General features: G+C 43.6%; 1 protein-coding gene across 8 annotated transcripts in view; it reads left to right on the top strand.

Annotated features, from left to right (window-relative positions):
• The window catches only part of VWA3B (von Willebrand factor A domain containing 3B), a 222,942-nt gene that overhangs the window by 83,149 nt on the left and 118,004 nt on the right, over positions 1 to 21,789 (top strand). For all 8 annotated transcript variants that reach the window (XM_058667564.1, XM_058667561.1, XM_058667560.1 and 5 more), the window contains exons 9-10: positions 11,675 to 11,871; positions 18,138 to 18,292. In XM_058667564.1, the coding sequence (XP_058523547.1) occupies positions 11,675 to 11,871; positions 18,138 to 18,292 (352 nt within the window). The remainder of the gene's footprint in view (positions 1 to 11,674; positions 11,872 to 18,137; positions 18,293 to 21,789) is intronic.

Here is a 21,789-nt window from a genome sequence, read left to right as displayed (position 1 = left end):
TGTGTAAAAGTGAAACTAACAGCACAGTGGAGGGAGCTGGGAATAGAGCTGTGGTATGCATTCAGTGTTGTTGTGTGCTATGAAAATAGGCTGACATGCATCTGAATTGGATTGTGGCGGTGAACATGTTAATTATGCTCTGTAAGGCATCCACAAAGAAAACAATGCGAGAAAATAGTGAACGAAACGACAAGTGAATTCAAGTGATCAACTAGAAAATATCTACTTAACACAAAAGATGGTAATAGTGGAGCCATGGAACATAAGATAGAAAACATTAGAAAACACGTAGCGGAGCCCAGTGCGGTAGCCTAGTGGCTAAAGTCCTTGCCTTGCATGCACAGGGATCCCACATGGGTCCTATTTCCTGTCCCTACTGCTGCATTTCCTATCCACCTCCCTGCTTGTGGCCTGGGCAAGCAGTAGAGGATGGCCCCAAGCCTTGGGACCCTGTACCCACATAGGAGATCTGGAAGAAGCTCCTGATCCATGGCTTTGGATCAGGTCAGCTCTGGCTGTTGTGGCCACTTGAGGAGTGAACCAGCGGATGGAAGATCTTTCTCTTTGTCTCTCCTCCTCTCTGTGAATCTGACTTTCCAATAAACCTAAATAAATCATTAAAGAAAAAAAAAAACAGGTAACCAAAAGTCAGACAAAATCTACCATGTTATTTATCATATTATGTATATATAGACTTTTTAAAATGTGCTCTAACTTTATTTTGGTTACAAGAAAAAAAGCTGTGATAGGAAGGTTTAAATAGAATGAAAGTAAAGGATGGAAAATTATACTATAAAACAGTAACAAAAAGTTGAAATGGTTATGGTAATTTTAGACAAAATCATCTTTTTATTGTTTATTTTTATTGGAAAGGCATATTTACAGAGAGAGAAAGATTTTCTGTCCATTGGTTCACTCCCCAAATAACTACAATAGCTGGAGCTAAACCAGTCTGAAGCCAGGAGCTAGGAACTTCTTCTGGGTCTCCCATGCTGGTGCAGGGTCCCAAGGCTTTGGGCTGTCCTCAACTGCTTTCCTAGGCCACAAGCAGGGAGCTGGTTGGGATGTGGGGCTACCAGGACACGAACTGGTACCCATATGGGATCCCAGTGCATGCAATGTGAGGACTTCAGCCACTAGGCTACCATGTTGGCCCAATGCTAATAATTTCTTTTCTTTTCTTTTTTTAATTGTAAGGACAGATATACAGAGAGGAGGAGAGACAGAGAGGAAGATCTTCAATCCGATGGTTCACTTCCCAAACGGCTACAACAGCTGAAGCTGAACTGATCCAAAGCCAGGAGCCAGGAGCCTCTTTTGGGTCTCCCATGAGGGTGCAGGGTCCCAAGGCCTTGGGCTGTCCTCGACTGCTTTCCCAGGCCACAAGCAGAGCTAGATGGGAAATGGGGCGGCTGGGATTAGAACTGGCGCCCGTATAAGATCATGGCACATTCAAGGCGAGGACTTCAGCCATTACACTATCACGCCAGGCTCAATAAATAAAATATTGAGAAAAAATAATAAAGTATTCATATTGGAAAGTAAAAAGAAACAATTTACACATAATAAAACCGTGCTTATAGAAATTATAAAGAAACCACACACACACAAAAAAACTACTGCAGTTAATTATGAGTTCAATATTGTTGCAAGCTGAATGAGCGCACAGAAATCAGTTATATTTTGGCATAGTAGCAATGAACAACCTGAAAACAAAATTAAGGAAATAATTTAATCTGTGCTATCACAAAAACAATTAAAATATTAGAAATAAATATCAAAATAAATGCCAGACTTTAATTGACCAAAACTTACAGAGCATCATTGAAATAAATTAATCAGATCTAAATAAATGCAAAGATATTCATGTTTGTGAATACTCAATATTGTTAATGCAAGGCATATCTCCCAAATTGATGTACAGATGCAATACTATTGCTATACAGTTGCAGCAGACTTTTTGTCAGAAAACTGGCAAGCTGATTCTAAACTTATGTGGAAGTATAAGAAATAGAATAGACAAAAACAGACTTGAGAAAAAAACCCACCAAAATTGGAGGACATACATCATATCTATTCCACGCAAGGCTATGCTAGTGAAGAGTGAAGTACTGGCATATGAGAGAAGTGTGAGTCAGTGGAACACAACTGAAAGCTTAGGAGGTAGGCTTTATATTTCAGTGGTCACTGTCATGTGGTATTCCTGCATCCTGTATCCAAGTGTTGGTTCGAGTCCTAAGCAGCTATCCTGATCCTGCTTCCTGCTACAGCAACCTTGCAAAGAGCAGAAGATGGCTCAGGGGTTGGGGTTCTTGTCCCCCTGTAGGAGACCTCCATAGAGCGCCTGACTCCTGGCCTTGGCTCAGCCTGGCTGTTGCATTTGTCACCCTGTAGGAGACCTCCATAGAGTGCCTGACTCCTGGCCTTGGCCCAGCATGGCTGTTGCAGGCATTTGGAAAGTTAATCAGCAGATAGAAAATTCTTTCTCTTTTTCAAGTAGATAAAAATAGTTGATTGTTTTGTAATGAGGAATTGAGGATCCAGAAGTAAACCTGCAGCTGTTGTCAACTGATTTCCAACAAGAAGCCAAGACATTCAATGGGAGAAAGAATAAACTTTCAGTAAATCATCCTGGAACAACTGGACATCTATATGCAAAAAAACAAAACAAAACAAAACAATGTTGCTGAAACTGAAGTCCTATCTCATATCATAAACAAAAGTTTAACTCAAAATGTATCAAAGGCCTTAATCTAACAGCTAAAACTACAGAATTTTTAGGAGGAAACGTGGGTACAAATATACATGACTTTGGTCAGAGGTTTCTTAACTATCACAGCTGGAAAACAGAAAACAAATGAAAAACAAAGTAGATAAATTAGGGTTCGCTGGTTCTAATCCCTGCTGCTCCACTTCCCATCCAGCTCCCTGCTTGTGGCCTGGGAAAGCAGTGGAGGACGGCCCAAAGCCTTGGGATCCTGAACCCCCGTGGGAGACCTAGAAGAAGCTCCTGGCTCCTGGCTTCAGATCAGCTCAGCTCTGGCCATTGCAGCCACTTGGGGAGTGAATCAGCAGATGAAAGATCTTTGTTCTGTCTCTCCTTTTATCTGTAAATCTGCCTTTCCAATAAAAACAAATAAATCTTTAAAAGATTCTGCTAAGGCTGAAGATGCAAGAAATATGGAGAACTCTTACAACTGAACATTTGAAAGACCAATAACCTAAACTTCACTGCTTTACAATGTGTATTTCAGGTTTCTCAGCCTGAGTCTGAAAACTCTATTCATCGTTTTCCCAGTTCTTAATTTTGACTGCTCCACTTTGTAGCAAACATCTCGAGCTGGTTCCCTATGTATCTTGCCATGTCATACCTATTTTTAAAGAAATATTTAGCTGAGATACAATTTGTTGCTAACATGACAGATCCTCCATGATTTTCAGTGTATTTTAAATGTCCATTTAGACGTAGACACTTTAAAATATGGCTTTTGAAATTCTTGTAGTAGAGTCTATACACCTCTCAGTTCTCATGAGGTTTGTTACTGCCTTGACTATAATTCCTTAGTCCTACTTTCCTGCCGTAGGTATTGGAGTTTAAGAATCCTTCGTGCAGCTGCCTCACTCAAAGCCGACATGGAAAATGACATTTTTTAAAAATTTATTTATTTTTATTGGAAAGGTGGATATACAGAAAGGAGGAGAGACAGAGAGGAAGATCTTCCATCCCATAATTTACTACCCAAGAGACCGAAATGGCTGGAGCTGAGCTGATCTGAAGCCAGGAGCCAGGAACCTCCTCCAGGTCTCCCACGCGGGTGCATGGGTGCATGGGTGCAGGGTCCCAAAGCGGGCCGTCCTCGACTGTCTTCCCAGGCCACAAGCAGGGAGCTGAATGGGAAGCAGGGTCGCCGGGATTAGAACCTGCGACCATATAGGTTCCCGGCGTGTGCAAGGCGAGGACTTTAACCACTAGGCTATCACGCCAGGCTTGGAAAGTCACATTTTTAAGCTCCTTTCATGTAAAATTAGGAGGAAGAAGAAAAGTGAGAGAGATTTGGAACCATGCCCTCAGTATGGCACCAGCTAGCTCATCCTTTCTTTATTGGTGCCTGATGTTCTTTGTTTCTATGATTTTTTTTTTTTTTTGCTTCTTTTTTTTGTATTTTCCTCCCACCTGCACCCTGAAGGAATTGCAAAAATTAGGGACACTCAGAGTCAGGATAATTTTCACGGATTTACGGATAAATCAGGTAAGTAAGCTTTAAAAAAAACTTTCATGACAACGGAGATTTTGTATTACAAGAAGGAAGTAAAAATCATTTAAAAACATTCCACAGAGAAAGAGCTTAGAATTCATGAGAACCGTCTCTCATTCTCTTTGAACTTAGTGGTCACTCACCCTAATGGGCTTCCCCCAAGGCTGTGTAATAGTCCTCTCAGAGCAAATTCTGAAACTGTCCGTTTAGACTCAGTCACAGATTTGGGACTTCAGGGTCATCCCTGCATCTCTTGAGGCTTCAGCCCTCATGAGGGTGGACCCTGTGGTGCTCTCTCTCTACCATGAACTGATTTTATAGAATATTGGTGAGCTCCCCTGTAGTGCCCAGCCAGCCCTGCTTTAGCAAGTGTGCGCTCACAGGTCAGCAAGGACAACAAGGTGTCTTAGGGCGCTTCAAAAAGTTTGCAGAAAATGAGTGAAAAGATAGACTCTCGTGCAGAGAATTTTGAAATACAAATCGATTCAAAGCTTTTTTTTTAAGTTTTGCAACTCAATTTGTATGTTCTTTTTGAAAACCCCTCCTTTGTATGATCTCAAAAGTTTTCGTTTTGCCCAGAACTAAATCTTTGAGTTGCATTTTCCATTGACTCTGGAAGTACCCTCATCCAAGAGCCTAGAGGCAGGCTGTTGTCTCACACTACACTGTCACCACCTGTCCTTTGGGTCTCAGATCAGATGGACTTATCACCTTCAGGGAGCTCTGCAGCTGCCATCTAATGGGCTCAGGTGGCTGAAACCTCACCCTTCCCACTAGCAAGGAAGGGCCTGGGCTGCTTTTGCTGGCAGTTGCTTCCTGCCTACCTCTCTTGCCAGCTGTCCTCAATTCTGTTCCCCTCCCTCCTGCTAGTCTTCCTCTACCTTCTTTTTCAACTAATTTATGCAAATTAGCTTAATACCCAGTTTCCTACTGGAGGAAAAAGAGTTTGTTCAGTGTCTTTATGGTGCTTTGTGATAACAGGGGTTTTAGACAATGTTAGGCGAAGCTCTTCTCTGTTAAGTACAAGCCCTTGGAAATGTTCTGTTTGTTCTGAAGCAAACCAACTTTAAGTTATTTGGGAATCCTGCTTGGGGTGAACCCGCCTGCCCATTCCCATGGAATGGAATAGTCATAGAGGACCCTTGGAGGCTATTTTTGCCTCTCTGAAGCTATTTGCCTAAGCAACCCTGTAAGTAGTGGTAGCGGAAGCAATGTGGTGGAACCTCCTGTGACAAATAGACTTGACATTTTTTTTTACCTTTCAGGGAGTGTGGGGAAGTCATGGGTGGAGCAGTTGTAGAACTTAAGCCTGGGGCTGCCTGCCCAATACCCAACAAAACCATCACTCATCCCAAGGTAGTGAAAGAAAGTAGTTATTCACTGCAAAGCACAGGGCATGGAACTGAGCCAGGCTGCTATCATTGAGTTCCCAGGCTCTGCATGGAATTAAGCAGGGGTGGGAAACCTTTTTTTTTTTCCCTACCAAGGGCCATTTGGAGATTTATAACATCATCCATGGGCCATACAGAATTATCAACTTAAAAATAGCTTATTGTTGATTTATTGAATTTCGAGTCCCATCTGTGGTTGCTTTGGCAGGACCAGCAGGTGTTTTCACAGTTTGGACATTCCCCACCCTGGAATGAAGGGTAAAGGTTCTTACACATTGAAGCTGGGGTTGAGAGGCGCATGCTCAGCCTGCATGCGGGTCCCTGTTTGATTGTAGAGCACATTATCCTCCTCAGGAAACCACATATTCCTTAGGGAATTTTGTTGACAGGGAAGTGAGCTTTCAGGCAGGTGGGTATGTGTCTAGAGTTCCTGGAAAAGCCCTCAAGACAAGATTGAACATCAGGATGCTATCCATAGGGGGAGATGAAATCTCCTCAATCTTGTGAGCAAGACTCTGGGATCTGGCTGTGTGCGTTAATTTCAGTAAAGAGGTTGGTCTGTGGGCCAGCATGATAGCCTAGTGGCTAAAGTCCTCGCCTTGAAGGTGTCAGGATCCCAGTTGGGTGCTGGTTGTAATCCTGGCGGCCCTGCTTCCCATCTGGCTCCCTGCTTGTGGCCTAGGAAAGCAGTTGAGGATGGTCCAAAGTCTTGGGACCCTACACCCGCATGGGAGACCTGGAGGAGGTTCCTGGCTCCTGGCTTCGGATCGGCGTAGCCCCGGCCATTGTGGTCACTTGGGGAGTGAGTCATCGGGTAGAAGATGTTCCTTTCTGTCTCTCCTCCTCTGTGTATATCTGACTTTCCAATAAAAATAAATAAATCTTGAGAGAGAGAAAGAGAGAGGTTGGTTTGTATTCATGAAAGGACAAGGAAACTTGAAGCAAACTGAGAAGGACAGCTAGCCTGAGAGTATCTCAGGCATTCAGAGTATTGTAAAGAGGCAGCGTTTCAGAGCTCCTGGGGAGTTGAACCTTAGGGCCTTGTGGATGAGAGGCACGTGCACTGTGCTGAACTACTCCAGCACTGACATTTGACTTATGGCCCTGGCTAGGGTGGTGGTTTAAAAGAGTTGGCCATTAGGTTTTATTCTTTGGGTGTGGGGAGGGAAAAAAGAAGAAGAAGAAGAAAAAAAAAACATGGTGAGATTGATTAGCAGGCCAGAGTTAATGAATAGCAAGTTAATTCTGTAGCACGGCTCTGCTCTGCTGTTTTTCTCCATCACTGATAGAAAATCTTTAGCAATCTGTCAAGTGAAGTAAAAAAGCCGCCTAATCAGCACTAGCTGTGAGCTCACACCTCTACAATAACTGAAGGCTCTATAGGTGAGAATTCAAGTAACACTTTTAATTAAGATAACTGTAGGGGAATGGCAAGGACCCCTGAGTGAGTGATGCTAATGAATGGATGTAGCTCTTCCTGGCCCCTCCTGGGGAAAATGTGGCTCAGCCACTAATTGGTGTAATTAGCACAGACAGTGAAAAGCTTTCTCTCCTTTCTTCAGCTCCAGAGCACCTGGGCTTTTTGTTGTTTGATTGCTTGGCTGCCCTTCCAGCCTTCCATGAAGTTCAAGTTGCTTTGGAGGTTTCACTTGATACCCCCTTTTCAGATGCTAATTAGAAGCTTGAATCCTGCCCTCTGGAACTGCACTGCCTGGTCCAGGGGGAAGGTGCTGGGAGTCCAGTGTTAGCCCCTGGCTCTTTAAAACCCTTGCTAAGATAGGCTTAAATGTGTTTCTAGACAATTGTTACTTCATAAGGGGCTTTCTGGAAGTAGGCAACTGGAAAAAAAGAGTAGGGGGAAGTGATTGTGTATTGCTATGGAAATAACTAAGTGAAAAATTTTATTCCTTTTATATCTGTTCTTCAGTAAAAAGAAAAGAAATTGCCTTAAAGAGAGGACAAAGACTCCTAATGCAATTAACAATAACTTAAGAAAAAACGGTTACACGAAAGGGGTGATCTCCCTGCCAAAAGTGGCCTTGTCATCTTTCTGATGCTTCAGGTGATGCGGGAGAGCCTGGGGGAACTTAAGGGAAGCCTCTGATTGGAGTCCCCCCTCCAATCCCCAGTCAGTTGCATCCCTTGTCAATTCCAGCACCACTTCTGTTCCTGTACACCCTGGGAAGCAGCAGGTGATGGCTCAAGCACTTAGGTCCCTGTCACGTACACGGGAGAACTAGTTCCAGGCTTCCAGCTTCAGCTTGGACGGGACTTGACTATTGAGGGCATTTGGGGAGTGAAGTAGCCAATTAAAGAACTCTCGTACATTCTCTCTTTCTCTCTCTCTCTCTCTTACACACACACACACACACACACACACACACGATTGGACATTTGGCACAGCGTTTGAAAGACTTTGTGGTTCATGTGAAAACCAACTGTTGGGAATCAGAATGGGGTTTTTGAGGTGTAGTTGTTTTAACATTCCAAAGAGGTTTCAGAGTACCAGTCCTTTGAAGTGTCCTATTAAAATTCTAGGATATGTTACACACGAAGCATTAATGGATATATCCTTTGCATGCTATCAAGAAACATGTTTTTATTTAATTAAATGCTATTCTAATTATGTATCTGTTTAAGTGTAGTGATGGGCAAATCTGGATAATATATGTTTTCTGATAGTGTTACTTTCTAATTAATGTTGCAGGGTATAGGAGAGATCATGCCAGTCTGGAATGTATTAAGGAGTCTGTTAACCAAGCTTGACGATAACAGGGCCCACTAGAAGTTAGCAAGTAAAAAGTCACTGTGGCAATCCAGTCTGAATGGAAACCCTGAGAGGAACGAATGCTCATTACCGTGAAACCCGTCCATTAAACTGGAGACACTTTTCCAGCTTCCCCAGTTATACACGTTATGATAAGAAACATGCAGCAAACAACCTGGACAAACTTACAAAACTGCAGACATTCACCTTTTCCTGGCTTTTCTCCCCACATTGCATTACTGCTAGGCCTCACCTCTCCTGGAATTCTTGAGAGCAAACAAACTAGAAATACAAAGCATCTTAGCATTTGCATCTTTACTGTCCCACCCAAGCAGTGAAAAGAAGAGTGAGGAACACAGACATACAGGGGCCATGCTCAGGGGCTACCTGTCCTCAGAGTCTGCTAGTGGGAAGCCAAAGAGCAAGCAGGTACTGGGGAGGCCAAGAGTTGGAGTGCCAGAACAATGAAAGCGTAAGACCAAAAGTGAGCCCCTACCTATCATGAGCCTTTATGGGGACTTGCAAGGGGAGTGGTTCACAACAATGCAATACTGCCACCGCCTCTCAGGCTCCAGGTGATGATAGGTGAGAGTCACAGGTGGGCAGAAAGGATTATGTGGGTGGGCAAGTTGTGGCTTCCAAGGTTACGACCCTGGACTAGCTGCCTACCCCACAACATTAACAATGTGATTTCACCTGGACTGGATCCGGTAGCAGCATCACTTATGGGGTAACCTAGTGATAACTGTAGAAGCTTGCTGTACCTCATGCCAGGTATAGTAATGCTTGGTTCACCTGGGGAGCTTTGACAAATCATTGAACCACATTCGTAAACCATTTAAAACAAAATGTAATGGATCGAGTCAGACATCAGGTTTTGTTTGTTTTTCAAGTTGCTTGAGTAAGAGAATGAAAGAAAAACCACTGACAGCTCCCACCTGCTGGTTCATGCTTCAAATGTCTGCAGTGGCTTGGGCTTGGCCAAGTCTAAACTAGGAGCCACGAACTCAATCCAGATCTCCCTTGCATTGAGTTCCCAGCTCCACCTTTGGCCTGGTTCAGCCCTAACTGTTGCAGGCAATTGGTGAAAGAACCAGTGGATGGAAGATCTCGGTTTTTGTCTCTGCCTTTCAAATTGATGATGATAATAATAATAATAAAAAACATCAAAACAATGTACCTAAAGCTGAAAATATTTGAGTAATCAGTATTCTGAGTTATATTTTCCCCGTGAACCTCAGGTAAGTTATTACAGCTGTAGCTTTGGACACAGGGGCTGTTGTGAGGTTTCTGAGACAGCACAGCTGAGAGCCAGGCTCACAGTGAGAGGAGTCAGATGGGATAGTAGGGTTCTGGTCGCTGGTTCAGTTACTGTTACGGTGTGCGAGCGAGATCATGCCAGACATGTCTAAGGTTTATTAAGGAGTCTTTATTAACCAAGCTTGGTGATAACAGGGCCCACTAGAAATAGCAAATCACAAGTCCATATGGCAGTCCAATCAACTGAAACCCCAAGAGGAACAAATGGTCTTAACCCTGAAGTCCATACATTAAGCTAAAGACATATGTCCCAGTTTCCCCAACAATATAAGTTATCTAAGAAACATGCAATGAATAACCTGGACACACTTACAAAGCTGCAGACATTCACCCCTCCTCAGCCCCCCTGCCCACACTCCACCACTGCTAGGCCACACCTCTTTTGGAACTCCCAACAACACACAAACCAAAAGTACGAAGCATTGTAATATTGCTATCTTCATTGTCCCACCCAAGCAGTAAGCATAGGGGCTAAGCTCAGGGGCTCTCTGTCCTCAGAAGTACTGGGGAAGCCAAGAGTGCCAAAGCAATGGGAGCACACAACCAAAAAAGCAAGCCCTTCCTTGTGATGAGCCTTTATAGGGGCCTGTGAGGGGAGTGGTTACACAACAGTGCATTACCGCCCCCTCTCAGATGATAGATGAGAGTCACAGTGGGCAAGAGGAAACACCTAGGTGGTGGTGCGGAGTGGCTTCCAAGCTTGTGACCCTGAACTAGCTGACTACCTCACCTTTTAAAATAAAATCATTATTCTCCCCATTTCTTACCCCTTCCAAGAGCATATTCTCCCCTTGAGGGAGGACCAAAGGACAAAATCAGTGCATTAGTTCCCATCTCTTAGAGTGGTTATAACAAAAGCAAAGAGACATAACCCATACTAATCCTCCCATCTCTGGGTTACTGTCAAATGGATGGTGCCTGAGTTTTTAGCTTATCATTGGGATGAGAGGAAGAAGCCACTAGTCCCTCCCTTCTGATGTTCTTTGGTTCTATACAAGGTGTAACATCGCTGCCCATTGTGAAAGGCATCATTCCATCATTTTCTGAGAAGCCAAAGGCTGGATCTTGGTTGAGGGGCATCAGGTAGGCATTTCCTGGGTTCTTTCCTTCCTTGGAGTAGTCTCTTTCCCCCCTCGTTGGCAGGAGCACTCTCTCTCTCTCTCTCTCTCTCTCTGATTTCCTCAAGTCTTTTCCTCCTTTGGAATCCCGTCCTATCACTATGGCAGGAGCCCTCTTCCTTTCGTAAATAAATCTTGCCTTGCACACTAGAGTTGTCCACATGAAGATTCTTCTTTTGTGTAAGAAGTGAGGTTGCTGTCATGCTTTGTGTCAAATTTCCCTTAACAACAGGTCTCCCTCACCAGAGTGATAAGGGAGATTCCTGGGAGGCAGCCTGCCAGGCTTGGGGGTTGGCTGAACTTCTGCACAGTCTCCATGCCCCTACTTCTCTTTCACCCTCACTCTAGGGCCCTGTCAGCCTACTTTTCTCACTGTTATGCTGTACTAAGCCCCAGGAAGGCCAAGCAGATTCTACCTTCTACCTGTAGGTGAAGTATTCTTCCTAAACTCAGCCAAGTCAAATGAAATGATTGACCAAGGTCTCAGCAATTTGCCCTAACATGTTGGAGCCAAAACTTGAACCCAAAACCTCTGGTCCCAAGTGGAATGCTGTCTACCACACGAAATTGGTTGTTAGCACCCACTCAGTCATGAGGCCAGTCACTTTAAGTACAGGAAGGAGCAGGATGAAAAGAAACAGATTCCTGTTCTCTAGTGTTTTGAACTAGTTTGTTGTTGATCCTGTTTTGGAAAATGTTTCCTGAAATAAAACATGGTTCATGTGGCCTGACAAACAGTATGTTCCAGTCTGTAAATAAGAAGTGGGAGGTGGAATTAACATGGCTCATGCAATGGAAATGACTGATGACCTGTGCTTCCAGAGTCGCGAGCAGCATCTGTTGGGAATGAATCAAATCCAGAGGACAACTGGGACTCCAAGAAGTGGCTGCAGAAATACGGCCTGAAATCCCAGAAGTTATCACTTTATGACGTACTTGCCGACTGCTCCTTTCGTCATGCAGATGGAGTTGTTGACATAAAAGCCAAACCGGAAAATGAATCCGTGCAGACCAGTGCGGTATGTGGGACTGTGGCCCTTTCTTGATGCCCTGGGTGGGTGAGAAGCCAAAGGCTGGACCTTGGTTGAAGGGCAACAGAGAGGCAAACTAGCCTGGGTTTACATGAGGAAAGGTGGAAGGTATTTCCCACCTTACTCTTCTCTAAAAGGAAACCTGTGGGAGTGCAGGACAAATCTGGAAATGCTTTCTACAGGTATGGGAATTATGCATAAGTTGGGAGATGAGCTTGTAGAAATTCAGTTAAAAGTTGAAAGTTCACAATTGGGGCCTGGCATGATAACCTAGTGGCTAAATCCTTGCCTTGAATCTGCCGGGATCCCATGTGGACACCAGTTCATGTCCCAGCTGCTCCACTTCCCATGCCTGGGAAAGCAATGGAGGATGGCCCAAGACCTTGGGATCCTGGACCCATGTGGGAGACCAGAAGAAGCTCCTGGCTCCTGGCCCCTGGATTTCGATCGGCTCAGCTCTGGCCATTGTGGCCACTTAGGGAGTGAACCAGCAGATGGAAGATCTTTCTCTCTGTCTCTCCTTCTCCTAAATATCTGCCTCTCCAATAAAAAAAAAAAAGCCCACAGTTACTATTATATCAGAAGAGAAGCTTTTTATCTCCTTGTGTTGAGTGGAAAAGAAAAACTGCTAGTTAGTATGCTCAAAGCAGGCATTTTCTATGCTCCCCTTGTATTTTCATTATCTTTTTTTGTTAAGATTTATTACATATATAATATAATATAATATAATATAATATAATATAATATAATATAATATATATATATTTAATTGAAAAGACAGACATATACAGAGAGAAGGAGATGCAAAGAGAACGATCTTCCTTCTGTTGTTCACTCGTCAAGTGGCCACAACAGCTGGAGCTGAGCTGATCAAAGCCAGGAGCTTCCTCTGTGTCTTAGGCCTCAAGCCAGGAGCTGGATGGGAAGTGAGGCAGCTGGGATACGAACTAGTACCCTTTTGGGTTCCTAGGTTATCGTAACGTGTCCTGTATACCAAATCAGATTTTCCAATAGCACTAGATAGGTGTATATTGGAAACTTGGCAATTGTAGTTCCACTGTGCCAAATGGGTCTTAAGGATCTCAAAGCGCCAGGCTTTGCCTCCCAGTGGGAGAACAAAGCACTTTAGCGATAAGTCCTGAAAGTTATCGTGGCCCGAGACTTTGCATCCATAATCTCTTAGTCTATTTTGGGTTACTATAAAAACACTTGAGGCTGAGCAATTTACAGAGATCATTAATTTACAGTTCTGAATGTCCAAAATCATGGTAGTATCATCTTCACTTCTGGTGCAGGCCTGGTGCTGTGGTAGGAAGTGGAAAAGCAAGAGGGGTGTTTGGGAGCTTGTGTGACGGGGGAGCAGATAGGAAGGGTATCCATTTTATAACCACTCACTCTTAGCAGTAACTAATTTTGTCCTGAGAGAAAAGCAGTGATTTCCCCCTCTGAACAACTTAATCACTTTCTAAGATGCCACTTCCCAGCACCACCACATTGGGGATCCAGCCTCAATATGAGATTTAGTGAGGACAAATCCTGTCCAAACCATAACCAGTAAGAGTCCCCAGGTAGTGAAGCAGCTGTTGGTTCAGGCACCCTGTAAGAGACACTCATGTCCAGGAAGCAGCAATCTAGAAGCCAGAATAAATGCGTAGTACAGGAAGACCAAGAAGCATCACAATATGAAACATAAAGTTAGGATGAAAGGAATATTCCAGGTTTGTAAAACAAAGGGAGATTAATCTTAGGGGTGAAAGCTAAAATGCGAGCCTCAAAGTAGACATGCAGCTTACTGCAACTCAGTGGAGACACCTGGGAAAGGATACGAAGGCTTTCCTCCAATACAGGGTTATTTTATTTCTTTTCAAAGGCTGCAATTCAATGTCAAGATCATTACCGAGTTGTTTGAAACTCCAGTCTCTTCAGCATGTTCTGAGGCTGCCTGACCAGGCAGGGTTTTTTCCTTCAAGGGGATGAGTTCTTGCTTCCTTACCACCGAATACTTATGACAAAATGCAAGGAAGAAGCTATAAAAAATTGAATTAGAAAAATGTAGAATTGACGCAAGACTTGTTTCCTGATTCACGCTTGGATATGAAATAATTGCTGCAAGGCAGGGAAAATCTCATTTGTGAGTTTCCTCCCTACCTCCCTCCCCCAACATGGTTTTCTAGTTTTGTAGGCATTATTCAGTAATGTACAGGATATCACACATAACTGAATTTTCCTTCTAAAAATACATTAGACCTTGGATGTTTAAAAAATATTAATCCTTGTTGATATAGACATAACTTACCATGGGCTTATAACAATGGGGGGTAATACTGAGCTGGCTTAAATACTGATTGCCTCCTGACTCTTTCTTGACAGTTTTAAATGAAAATTTGCAAGGCAGGTTTGAAGAATTTGGCTTATAAAAGGGATTTTTTTACCTGCAATCTCGTGTGCTAAAGAATAATATTATACACACCGAGAATTACATAGTACCTCTATCTTCTTTCACAAATAATTGGTGAAAAAGAGACACATGTTTACTATGTACCTGAAACTGAATTTATACCTAAAATGGTGATGTGTGTCAAGGAAGGGGAAAATGAGGCTTTGAAATTGGAATGTTATTTAGGGTTCCTCCGGACTCCAACTGGGTTGGGCCCCCTACATGTTACAGCGAAAAGAACTGGTTTACACCACATCCAGGAAACCCTTTTACAATGAGAAATAAATAATTAATTAGATCCTGCTATACGGAGTCTCAGATGGATGAGCTGGTGGAAGCAGAAGACAAATACTCATTTCCAATGAGCAGATTTCAGGCAGAATCTATTACCTTGGTATTTTGGGCACTCCTAAAGTCACATTGTATGTATAGAGGTTTACTGCTATGATGCAAAACCAGCCTTGTCTCAAGGTTTATTCTTCTGACAGATAATTCCTGAAACTCCAGTAGCTACCAGGCACTTTTGATAGGGTAGGGTGACCAGAAATGAGTGTGTTGCTTCCACTAATTAGTAATTATAAAATAATAATTTCACTTCTTTGAGCCCTACTCTCCTAATTTGTAGACTGGATGGTGTCAAGTGTCCAGTACTTAGATAAGTCACTTGTGGTGCATCTTGTGACAGGTTGGAGGCAGGGTTTGCAAGTGCTTACACAGTACTTTCACACTCTAACCTGCTGCCACCCAGTTAAAAACTTACCTTCGTGTAGCTTGGGATCTGGTGCTTTTCCAGTTAGGTGTGTTTAAGACACATGCAAGAAACGCCACGTGAGCAGTTGAAAACAGAGAGAACCCTTTGGGATGATGCTCCTGAGAATGTCTTCATCTTTGCAGTAAGGTGGGGCCATGGTTCTCCTTTGTGCCTACCTTGGTAGCACAGGACTGGTTTTATCATGCCTCCCTGTTCCCATCAGTCAGCACCAGGTTCCTGAACTCTCACCTTGCTGGGGTTGTAGAAGTTTCATCACTCTAGAGTGGGGACTGGTTTCTCTCCTCTTCCCCTTGGTCCTACGGGTCTGGAGGTGGAGAGCAGCCTCTTTCTTCCTCTTTGCTGTTTCTTAACTGTTTTCCCTCCCTCTTGCTGCATCAGCAGACTGTATCATTCTTTCCACAACCCTGTGATTTCAGTCCTTTGTGAATGACCCTGCTAGTGCTCTGACTTATCTTAAACCTCCCTCAGTGGGTCTCTTGTGCTGTCCAGCAGTCCACCCAGCCTCTCAGTTCTAAGATATCTGCCTTCTCCTTGCTCATCAAATGACCAGCACCTTTTCCTCCCCTCTAGCTCTCAGCAAGTGAGTTTGCTTCCCATGTCATGGAACATCTTCACCACACACCTACACCCTCCAGTGTGCTCTGCTTCAATCCTCTCATTCCTAAATCATCATGGCCCCTGTTAAAGGCCATCCCCTCCACACATAACACTCATATCTCCCTTTCATGTCTTCTTTCTACCTTCCCAACTTCTTATCAGTCTTGTAATTGCTTTTAGAAATTCTCTATCAGCACACAAACTTGCTGTTACTTCTCTCATCTTAAAATGTGGTTCCCATAGCTGCCTCTGGTGCTGCCTCATTTGCCCCATCCCTCTGCTCCTCTTTAGAATTCAGCTCCTCAAGACAGTTTTAGATGTACCCTTTCCCCAGTTCTTCAGTTCTCTTCCTAAGCTCGCTTGAACCCACTGCCACAGGCCACAGTCACCATCTCTGCACTAAAACTGCCTCTTCAGGAACACCTGCAGTGCTGAATCCGAGAGTCACTTCTTGGTCTACTTGTTCTGACTTGACGTAGTCTGTCAACATTTGATTCAGTTGATCACTTTCTCAGAATTCTTTTGTTTGTGGAATAGGTGTGGTCCTGATTTTCCTCCTACTTTGCTGGCTGTTCCTTCTCATTCTTCCTTATTGCTTCTTTGCTGTGGCCCCAACCTGTAAATGCTTGGGTGGAGTGTACAATGCTGAGACCTCTCCTCTATCTGTACACCTTCCCTGAATGACCTTGTCCCATCCTGTGTGTGTGTATTTAATGTCCTGTGTGTTTAAGTTGTTTCCAAGTGCATATCCCACCACTGAATCCTGAATCTTTTCCTGATCTCCACCTCGTGACCTGACATGGCTAGTAGGCATCTCAAATCCAACAGTTCAGACATTAGCCTTCCCTACTCAAAACTTCTCTCTCATTGTCTTCTTCCTCCTATCCCCCCCCTCCGCCTTTTTTTGTGGTAACTCCGTTCTTTGACTTCCTGGGCTAAAGAAACACCCAAGTCATTCCCAACTCCTTTCTTTTCTCTCACATCCATATATTTTCTTATTAAACCCTGTGAGTTCTTTCTCCATAATAGAGCTGCCTGTCATGCATACGCTGGCTACTTCTCGCCATTCTTACCCCTTGTCCATGCCCCAGATGACTTCGTGATACCTTGATGTGCCCTTCACCTTTGGCAGCCTGTTTTCAACAGTGTAATCAGAGTCATCTTGTAAAGCCGTGGATTAGAGGTGCCATTTCTCATTAAAGTTTGTGGATGGTTCTTTTTTTGCTTAGGGTAAAGGCCAAGTCATTTCCATCAGTCATCCTCATTTTACATGATCTGCATACTGGCCTTCCTCCTCCTGTTTTTCTTTTCCAGCTTCCTCTGGTTCTTTCTTCCCTTGATCACAATATGTCAGCTTTACTGAATATCTGAACAGTCCACAAACAACAAACTCTTAGCTCAGGCTTTTGTACTTGCTGTATTGTCAGACTTCCTCCAGATCTTCACATTCTTCATTCTTTCAAATCTCTGCTATACTTTAACTCCTTGTAAGGTGTTCCCATCTAGCTTTTAACTTGTCCCTCCTTATCCCATACCTCTTTTATGTCTCACATTTTCTAGTTCTATAATCTCCTTCTTTCCTTATTTTTCTTCAGAACATTTGTCATCATATGATCACCTGTGCCATGGTTTGCTTATTAATTAACTCTTCCCCATAATGAGAGCTCCATGAAACAGGTATTTGGGTACTTATTTTTGGATTGTGTTCTAGTACCAGGAAGAAGAGTTCGTGGCCTGGAGCTGTGCTTGAGGAATATTGGTTGGATTGAGTGATGGTGACAGAGCTGGTGAGAGCTTGCCTTGTGGGGAGATTTGGTCCTGGGACCCATGCTGTATGTCCCAGTAGAGAGTGCTACTTTGTGAGACAGTTCTCTTGGCTACTTGGCTGCATCTGCAGTGGAGAGTAGCAATGGCAAGAGGGTTCATGTGAAGCTCAAATCTCACTTCCTCCAGAGTAGTCTCTGTGCCCTTCCAGTTTGCTGTGAACCTTGTCTTGTTTTCCAGAACTGCCTGTTTCAACTAATGACTAAGTGGTTTATTGCTTGGGGAATCAGCTTTGTGACAGAGTGGGTAAAGCCATTGCCTAAGACCCCAGCATTGCATATGGGCACTGATTCTGTGCCCTGTTCATTGAGCTGTGTCCTGGTTGCTTCACTTCAGATTCAGCTCTCTGCTAGTGATCTGAGGAAGCAAAAAAAAAATGGGCCCCTGCCACCCATGTGGGAGACCGGGGTTAAGCTCCTGGCTGTGGCTTAGCCTGACCATCTTGGGAGTGGGCTAACAGATGGGAGATATTTTCCCTCTCTCTCTCTGCCTTTCTCATAAATACATAAATCTTACAAAAAATAGTCACTGCATGAGTGAGTGCCAATAGCTGGATAAATAAGGCATAGATGATGCTGTCTGGAAACTTATATAAGTGGTTTCTGTTTTTTGTCCTTTCCTTAGGAAACTAAGAAGAAGACAGTTCATGCAAAATATTGCAATAGGTTTGTTCATGCTCCTTGGAAGGATGGAAGCTTGGTCCATGTCAACATTACGAAGGAGAAGTTCAAGTGGTACAGTGAGAGGATTCACACAGTTCTGGCTAACATCCAGAGGAGGTTGGTCTATTTACAGGGCAGTACAAGCATCCAGTCTTGCTTGAAGTGTAAATCTACCGGATCGCTTAGTAAAAGCTCAATCCAGAGAAACAGCAGATAATCATTGTTAACTCAAGGTTAGCGTCTGATGATTAGCTGATGGCCTAATTAGCAGCAAAGGAGATGTTTGGATTCAGATTCAGGGCTGCCCTGAAAACAGTGAGGATTCTTAAAAAAAAAAAAAAGCAAAGTTAGGTTTTTGTTGTTAGTAACACTTCCGTGTAGGAGGCCAGGAAATACTTCTGCGTGTTTTGTGGGTCAGAAGTGTAGTGTAGACCGCATTACATCTGTCCTCATTATCCTTGAATATTACATTTCCAGGCAACTGTTACAAAGCTGTGAAATATTCAAATACAACTAATTAATATGTGTGGCTTGAAAGTCAGCTAATAATTTTGTGTGACCTCTCAGTCCTCCTGGCTCCCCAATTTTTTACGTGATAATGTCCATGATTCCAGCAAATGTTTGCTGTAACCTCAAGGGCAGCCTCATGTGGATGACCTGCCTTTACCTCTTAGAGGCCAGAGGAGAGTTTTAGGTAATGAAAATCAAGCCTATGATCAAGCATGGCTGTGAGATCACATAGCACTAGATTCTGATCCCAGCTCTGCCACTTGCTGTGCGGCCTTTGACAAGTGAGTTAATGTCATTGAACATCTACTCATTATAAAGTGGGAATAGTAATACCATTCATGAATTTGTCCTATGCATTAGATCAGTTACTAAATTTAATGGGCTTAAATCAGTACCAGACTACAACAGCCATTAGAAAATGAGAGATGTCTGCCCTCCTTCTGTTGTGTTATAAACCACAAGCTACACACAGATCCCACCTCTCAAAACCCAAGCAGTGATGAGTTAACTCAAAACAAGTCATCTTGATCTGGAATCTTCCTGCTGTCGCAGGGAGGGCAGTTTGGATCTGGGAGAGAGGCTGCTGCATGCGAAGTGTCCCACCTGGCAGCTATTGAGGCCTTTTGCCCCTCACTTCCCACATCCTCTTTTTTTTTTTTAAACAACAGAATTATTCTTTTTTTTTAAAAATATTTATTTTTATTACAAAGTCAGATATACAGAGAGGAGGAGAGACAGAGAGGAAGATCTTCCGTCCGATGATTCACTCCCCAAGTGAGCCGCAACGGGCCGGTGCGCGCCGATCCGATGCCGGGAACCTGGAACCTCTTCCAGGTCTCCCACACAGGTGCAGGGTCCCAATGCATTGGGCCGTCCTCGACTGCTTTCCCAGGCCACAAGCAGGGAGCTGGATGGGAAGTGGAGCTGCCGGGATTAGAACCGGCGCCCATATCTGATCCCGGGGCGTTCAAGGCGAGGACTTTAGCCGCTAGGCCACGCCGCCTGGCCCCCCCACAGGCTCTTAAGGATCATAAGGAAGTTTTCTCTCCTCTGGTGTATTCTGGAAGTCACTGTGGAGAATTGGCAGCTCTCTGCTTAGATGTTTGTTAGAATTCACTACTCAGGTTATCTTTGTCTAGACTTACTATTTTGGTAGGAAGGTTTTTAGCTATGCATTTAGTTTCTTTACATGCACATAGAACTGATACTGGTAACTAATGTCCTTTTATTGTTCTTGTCTGACTAGAGGTCATCCATTTTATTGATCTTGGCAAACAAGGAACTTCTGGTTTCACCAATTAATTTTTTAAAAGAGCTTTATATAGCATTGTTTAGCATTATTATGTGCATTGTTATTATCTTCTCTCTGCTTACTTTGGTTTAAATTTTTAATCTTTTTTTTTATCGAAAAGCAGATATACAGAGAAGAAGAGACAGAGAGATCTTCCATACTGGTTGGGAGGACTAGTCAACTGAATGATTACCCTGGGTCCTGGGTTTAACTTCCTTAAGAAAAATGCTTTTTGGGCCCAACACAATGGCCTAATTTTCAAATTCACCTCTTAATAAGTGCTAGGATGCCATATGGGTGCCACTTCATGTCCCAGCTGCTCCACTTTCCATCCACCTACCTGCTTGTGGCCTGGGAAAGCAGAGGCTGACCCAATGCCTTGGAACCCTGAACTCATATGGGAGACTGAGAGGATACTCCTGGCTTTGGATTGGCTCAGCTTTGGCCATTGTGGCCATTTGGAGGGGTGAACCAGCAGATGGAAGATCTTTCTCTCTGTCTCTCCCTCTCTCTGAAAACCTGCCCTTCTAATAAATATAAATAAATCTTAAAGAAAAAAAAAGACAAATGCTTATTCTAGTTTGGGAACTTTTCTACAGCTAATATGATTATTGCTTAAGTTGGGTACACATTTATAAATTTGTGTGAAAATTTATTCATTTATTTGAAAGGCAGAATTAAAAAGAGAGAATGAGAGCAAAACAGATTATCTATCTGCTGGTTCACTCCTCAGATGGCTGTAACAGTTAGGACTGGGCTTAGTCCAGGTCAACCTCAGAGCCTGGAACTCCATCTGGGTCTCCGCAGGAAGCCAAGTACTTGGGCCATTTTTTGCTGCTTCCCCAGGTACGTTAGCAGGGAGCTGGATCAGAAGTAGAACGGCTGGAACTTGAATTGGTGTCACCCTTGTGTGTTGCTGGCATCACAGGCAGCAGCTTAACTGATTGCATCACAGCACTAGCTCCATGATTCAGTTACACATATATATATATATTTAGGATTTATTTTTATTGGAAGGGCAGATCAGATTTATGGAGAGAAGGAGAAACAGAGAGAAAAATCTTTCATCCCCTGGATCACTCCCCAAATGGCACCACAGCCAGAGCTGAGCCAATCTGAAGCAAGGAGCTTTTGTTTTTGGTGATGTTTACCTAGTTGATTGGGGTGGGAGGGCCAAGGATTAGTGGAAAGTGAGTGAGACCATTATTTCCAGATTTTTCTTTTTCTTCTTCCTGTATCTGCAGTAAAGGGAGAAATAATGGGAGAAGCCACACCCAGACTACCAGCTGCCTCAGTACCTGCGGATGGGGAATAGCCACCCAAGGTCATCCTAGGGTCCCGGATGTAGAACATGCACCAAGGGTTCCACTCAGGTGGTTTTGATAGTTCTGAAATGCTGTTGATCTTGTCAATCCAAAGATGAGGAAATTCTTCCACTGTTGATCGATTTGCTGACACAGTCTATTCCAGAGCCTCCATTTGCCCAAATATTTGCTGTCAACACTGGGCTGGGGTAGTTGACCAATTTAATCTGTCCTCTTTCCTCTGCTATGGTACCAGATGTCCTCTGCTATGGTACCAGATGTCCTCTGCAGGCCCCAAATGGACTGCCATATCCTCCGTGTGCATCTGAGTATGCCGTCTACTGCCCCATCTTAGCCACTGAGGAGGCCCAGTTCTGATACATGCACTTCATGGTCAGACCAGAGTGGATGCCAGATATTTTAAATTTTATATTATTGAGTAGTGAATTTTATTCAGTTTAAAATATATATATATATATATTCTGTGGTACAATTGGAGACAATTTGAA

Source organism: Ochotona princeps, chromosome 8 (assembly GCF_030435755.1).
Source record: "Ochotona princeps isolate mOchPri1 chromosome 8, mOchPri1.hap1, whole genome shotgun sequence".
NCBI classification, from domain to species: domain Eukaryota; kingdom Metazoa; phylum Chordata; class Mammalia; order Lagomorpha; family Ochotonidae; genus Ochotona; species Ochotona princeps.
This window is presented reverse-complemented; position numbering and strand designations above follow the sequence as displayed.